This window comes from Schistocerca serialis, chromosome 1 (assembly GCF_023864345.2).
Source record: "Schistocerca serialis cubense isolate TAMUIC-IGC-003099 chromosome 1, iqSchSeri2.2, whole genome shotgun sequence".
Taxonomy (NCBI): Eukaryota; Metazoa; Arthropoda; class Insecta; order Orthoptera; family Acrididae; genus Schistocerca; species Schistocerca serialis.
This window is the reverse complement of record NC_064638.1, coordinates 116,498,239-116,504,238: the sequence shown is the minus strand read 5'-3', so window position 1 is coordinate 116,504,238 and position 6,000 is coordinate 116,498,239. Positions and strand designations below refer to the sequence as shown.

Below are 6,000 nucleotides of genomic sequence, written 5' to 3'. Positions count from 1 at the left end.
TATGAGAAGTAAAAGCCTACTGTTAAGTCTTTCAAATAAATTGAATGGACACTGTCATTGCTTTAACACACGGCCTATCCATGTAACACTTAATTCACTGTTAAGTTGATGCATTGTTGTCATTCTAACTAACACAGGTTCCTCGTCTGAAACTCGGCCGTGAACTGAGTGTCTCATGATCAAGAATTGGGCCCTCATGTATCATCACAACAAAAGGCCTTGAAACTGAAATTGTTCGAAATTAAATTTACAGAAATTACAATTAAAACTTAACTCATTAAATTAACTGAATACATCCAAAAATTGGTTCCTTTTAACAGTTTCTTCTACTGCAGGGGTTAAGCCAAATTATTTGTTTAAATCATGAATTTAACAAATATATTTACACAAACAATACTTTTAAGAAAATTGTTAATTACTTTGCAATTAATTAAGGGCTGGCTTTGCTAACATATTTTAGAATAGAGCCAAATAAACCCTTTAAGAATACTATTAGCTGTCCTTCCAAATGTTTATACATAGTACAGAATTCATATTTGTTTATAGGTCAACAACAGAATTTAAGCTACAAAACAATTACTGATTTCACCCTATAACAAAAGATGATAACTAGGAATAATTGAAATAAATTAGAAAATCAATTACATATGTAAAACTAAGAACAAAATTAGATCTCGTGTTATATTCTTTAAAACTGAGGGCCAACCTTTCTCTTATATGAAAATACAGATTATATCCGTGTATGTAAATGGTAATTAGACATGAAAATATGAATTTTAAGGAGGCAGATGGCAAAACATGAGGGGAAGTAAAAATATCCCAGCTTGCTTCATCACAAGTTGAGTCTAATTGTTTAAATCTACATCTTCATCTATACTCCACAAGCCACTTTCCAATGCATGGTTGAGTGTAAAACTATGATCACCCCTGCCTTTGTCGCATTCAAGAATGCTCTGTGAGAAGCAAACTGTCTATAAACCTTTGAATGAGTTTGTACTTATTTGATTTGACTGCTACTGGTATTTTTCAAGATATATGTCTATGGAAGTTATACTTGGATGAACTCTTCTGTGAACGTAAGTCTCAGAATATTAACAGTAACCTACTCTACTATGCACAACATTTCAGGTGGAGGAGCACTTCTGTTACACTCTTGTACTTGTTCAATGAAAGTGTCGTGAAACATGCTACTCTTCTGAAGGCTTTTAACATCTTTCCAATCAACCCTATCTAGTAAGCGAACCAGACCACGAGCAATACTCAACAATCAGTCAAACAAGTGTTTTGTAATCCACCTCCTTCATGACTGAACAACATTTCCTAGGGATCTGTCAGATGAATCTCAGTCTGTCATTTGCTTTTGGTACAACTAGTTTTATTTGGAGTTTCTACTTTAGATTGTTCCACACAAGTGCTCCTAGACATTTTATGGTTGTTACTGTTCCCAGTGTTTGATTGTCAGTTTTTTAACCAAAGAATAATACACAGTATAATATGTACATTATGCTTAATTTATATATTTTGAGAGTCAACTGCCAGTTCATGCAGCATGCATGGGTCATACACAGTATTTCTTACATTTCGCTACTGCTATCTGGCCTCACAAATTCACTATATACAACCGCATTTTTCACTAATAGGATCACCAAGCCTTTGTCATATTATCAACTTGATGTGAGTACCATGTGAATGTGGGGCACAGAATGCAAATTTGTATGATGGGGGAAAATATCTTGTGTTAACTTTTCTACCAAACACATATTTATGTCAGTGTGTTACTTTATACCTGTATACAGTAATAATTAGTTTTAGAGATTGGGAACATCATTTTACCCAGTCTGTGCTAATAATAAAGGAACAAAGCTTTTGTTCTAGGTTCATAAAAACAAAATATAGATTCTTATTATTATGAGTAATGATTACAAGGAGGATACAATTTTGCATTGAACTACAAATTACATTCTGCCTTCTATTGATTCTAATTGCTGTCTTTGTTCACATTGCAAGAAGTCTTGAGGAATAATGGAATCAAAAGATGTGCATTTCAATCTCCATTCTTTGTTTTAATAGTTATTTTGAAGCAGATAGCATATACATATATACAGGGTGGTCAAAAACAGTTTGAAGAGCTTATAAAAGTGTTGCAAAGTGTTTTGTGCTGAGAAATAATTGTTAAGGGAAAAACGTGCACCATTTCCAAGTCAATTAGCATTGAAGTTAATCATTCAGGTCGTTGCATGCACAAATTGCCAGAGATACTGTCGCCAAACTTGTCCTTCCTTTGGTTTCATAAAACTGAACAATAGAACAATACATAAATTAGACAGCAAGGATCAAACCTGAGCCAAAGTTTGAGCGGTCTCATGTGCTATGATGTAACAACCTGATTGCCAACATTCAATGCTAATTTATTCATAAATGGTGGAATATATTGACTTTTCCTCTTAACAATTATTTATCTGCATAAACTACCATGAAACACTCTAACAAGTTTTTCAGACTGTTTCTGACCACTCTTATATGCTTCACAATATCTATAAAAAAGTCTTGGTTTTATAATGTGACATATCAGTTTCTATTTCTTTCAGGTTGGTTGCTCCCTGTGCTCCCTTGATCAAGAAGGCTTATTACAAAGAACTTATTCTACCAGAATTTAGAGCTTTTACAAATGATTTGGAAGAACTGTACAACAAATGTAAAACAATAACTGATGGCCACGTAAGTGTGCATTGTAACTAAGGGACAGAAAAAAATATTTGCTTCCATGATTTTTGCCACTTCTGGGAAAATACTGTGATGCTATACTCAAAACTGATGATAATCTAGACACTGAACAAGTATAAAATTGCTTTCTGCCAATAAACATCACAGATTGGACAAAGAAACACTGATTTAGGATGGAGAATATTTGTAGTGTAAAGAATAATAAATATGGAATGTGTGTTGTGGTCTTCAGTACAGAGACTGCTTTGATGCAACTTGCCATGCTACTCTATCCTGTGCAAGCCTCTTCATCTCTGAATAACTACTGCAACCTACATCCTTCTGAATATGCTTAGCGTATTCATCTCTTGGTCTCCCTCTACGATTTTTACCCTCCATGCTTCCCTCCAGTACTAAATTGGTGATTCCTTGATGGCTCAGAATTTGTTCTAGCCAACTGACCTCTTCTTCTAGTCAAGTTGTGCCAGAAATTCCTCTTCTCTTGAATTCTAATCAGTACCACTTCATTAGTTACATGATCTACCCATCTAATCTTGAGCATTCTTCTGTAGCACCACATTTTGAAAGCTTCTGTTCTGTACTTGTCTAAACTGTTTATCATCCATGTTTCACTTCCATACATGGCTACACTCCATACAAATACTTTCAGAAAAGACTTTCTGACACTTAAATCTATACTCAATGTTAAAAATTTCTCTTTTTCAGAAATGCTTATCTTGCCATAGCCACTCTGCAAGTCTACATTTTTTATTCTCTCTACTTCAACCATCATCAGTTATTTTGTTACCTAAATAGCAAAACTCATGTACTACATTAAGTGTCACATATCCTAATCTAATACACTCAGCATCACCTGATTTAATTTGACTACTTTCCATTATCCTCATTTTGCTTTTGTTTGCTTCAACTCATATCCTCCTTTCAAGACACTGCTCATTGTGTTCAGCTGCTCTTCCAGGTCCTTTGCTGTCTCTGACAGAATTACAGTGTCACTGGCAAACCTCCAACTTTTAATTTCTTCTCCATGGATTTTAATTCCTGCTCCAAACTTTTGTTTTGTTTCCTTTACTGCTTGCTCAGTATACAGATTGAATAACATCGGGGATAAGCTACAAGCCTGTCTCAATCCCTTCTCAACCACTGCTTCCCTTTCATGCCCCTCGACTCTTATGGAAAGTAAGAATACACAATAGTGGGAAAAAGCCAGTAATCAGTGAATATTGAAACTATGAGAATATCAGTAAAGTAGCTTTGATAACAAAAGAGGAAACACTTCCTTGATGGTCCACAATTATTTATTTATTTATTCACAAACCAGTTTTGGCCTCATAGGCTATCACCAGATAACTGCTAAATGTTGCAACCACAAATAAAATGACATGTGAGTAACAATGATATTAGTGATATATGCAGAGAGTTTTTATCAAGAAAAGCATCATATTAAAAAAAATCATATTGCCTCTAGAAGTCGAAAATCTGTCTGTGAAGAAAAAATTAATAACTGCAGAACATCAAGGAAGCAATTACTCTTTTGTTATAAATGTCAAATTTTGTTGAAGGCAATTGGGGAATTCAGTTAGTGTTATGAGGTAGCTTCACTTACCAGAGTAAAATACAGAGACTATATCAGCTTCCAGAATTACATATTTGTACTAAGGAAAAAAGAACAAGAAAGAAGGATGAGTTGATAGAAGACAGCCCAAAGGAAGTTGATGATAACTATATTGTTATTTTATTGTATTTTATGGTTTTATAGACAAGATTTTTGGTTTTATAGACAAAATCTTTGGTTTTCAAATAGTGTATTGAAATTTACACTGAAACTAAACTTGCCTTGTGTGTGTTTTGTCATCTGATAATATCTTGGTAAAAAGCTGTGGCAGATTTCTTGTTGCATGCTCTTGCATCCACTGAAAGTTGCTGACTTTATTTGCAGGTTCATTTGCCAATCTCCCCAATGTCTCTCCAACTCCGCATCAACATACTATAACAGAAATGTTCTATAGTAATTACAATGACTAGAAAAAGCAATATTTAAGTTCAAGTCTTATCTAATTATTACTACCAAGTTGTAATATATAGTATTCACAATTATACGTTCCCTTCATCTTTATCACAGCAGAGTCATTAACATTACATTAAACAACAGAGATAATAAAAATTAGAGATAATACTATGATAATGTTTGCTTTTCTTATGCATGGAGTAATGTCTTTGGTTCCTACGCATAGCACAGTATCTGATGCAGTTACTTCTGGAATAAAAAGCGTTGCTACAAGATGATGATAGTGTTGGTTTGACACACAATCGGAAGGTATTAAGTGCTTTTACTAATTTCTTTTGTGAGATGAATATGGATAAATGTGATAGAATAGTGAACTTTGAACAAGAATTAAAATAGGAAAATGATCTAAACACACACACACACACACACACACACACACACACACACACACACACACACACATACACACACACACACACACAGAGAGAGAGAGAGAAGGAGAGAGAGAGAGAGAGAGAGAGAGAGAGAGAGAGAGAGAGGGAGGGAGAGGGAGAGGGAGAGAAGATGATGGATAAGAAAATTCTATCTTTAGACAGTTCTAAAGTTTATGATAAAAAGGAGAACAGCTGTTGAAAAAATTAAAATAGTACAGCACAGACCCACAGTTGGTTCATCACTGGCATAAAAAGGGTGAGCCAGCCACTCAAAAACACACAAAAATCTTCAGCCTAAAAGCTTAACCTGAAGTCCACTCAGTACTTAAAATTCTAAAAACTTTATCACACTCATCTCGTTATTTATTAAAATTGAGAGTGGGTCACCACTTATATTTGCTTCTGCTCTCTCATCACACTGTAAAATCCACTCTATAAAAATACAACATGTAGCGATTTGTTTACCACAGGTATAATAAACTGATAAGGGATGGGGAGTGAGTGTCTCTCCCCAAATTGTGTAGCTATATGGTAGTGAACAGTGTCTTATTTGAGGCAGGTCAACATTACCTCATCCCACAATGTGACAGGTACGAAGTACCACAGCTGGATAGTTGGCTTAACCAATTACAGTTGACTCTCCCTCACTGCTCACTGCCAGATCTTTACTCCCCCCCCCCCCCCCCCCCCCCCCCAAAGTGTATGGCTTTCTGTGTCAACAGTGAAATGGCAGCCACTGGGAATGGCACACTGTGTCTCTGCAGCTCGCCTTAGCTACTTTGTTGGCTTGCTCATTTTTCCAGATTCCCATCTGCCTTGGTCTCCAGCAGAATGGTA

At 35.3% G+C, this 6,000-nt stretch overlaps 1 protein-coding gene across 1 annotated transcript in view; it reads left to right on the top strand.

The window, feature by feature from the left end:
* Positions 1–1,908: 1,908 nt before the first annotated feature.
* The window catches only part of LOC126446720 (glutaminase kidney isoform, mitochondrial-like), a 205,042-nt gene continuing 200,950 nt past the window's right edge, over positions 1,909–6,000 (top strand). The window contains exons 1-3 of the mRNA XM_050090989.1: positions 1,909–1,912; positions 2,008–2,119; positions 2,589–2,718. Of these exons, the coding sequence (XP_049946946.1) occupies positions 1,909–1,912; positions 2,008–2,119; positions 2,589–2,718 (246 nt within the window). The remainder of the gene's footprint in view (positions 1,913–2,007; positions 2,120–2,588; positions 2,719–6,000) is intronic.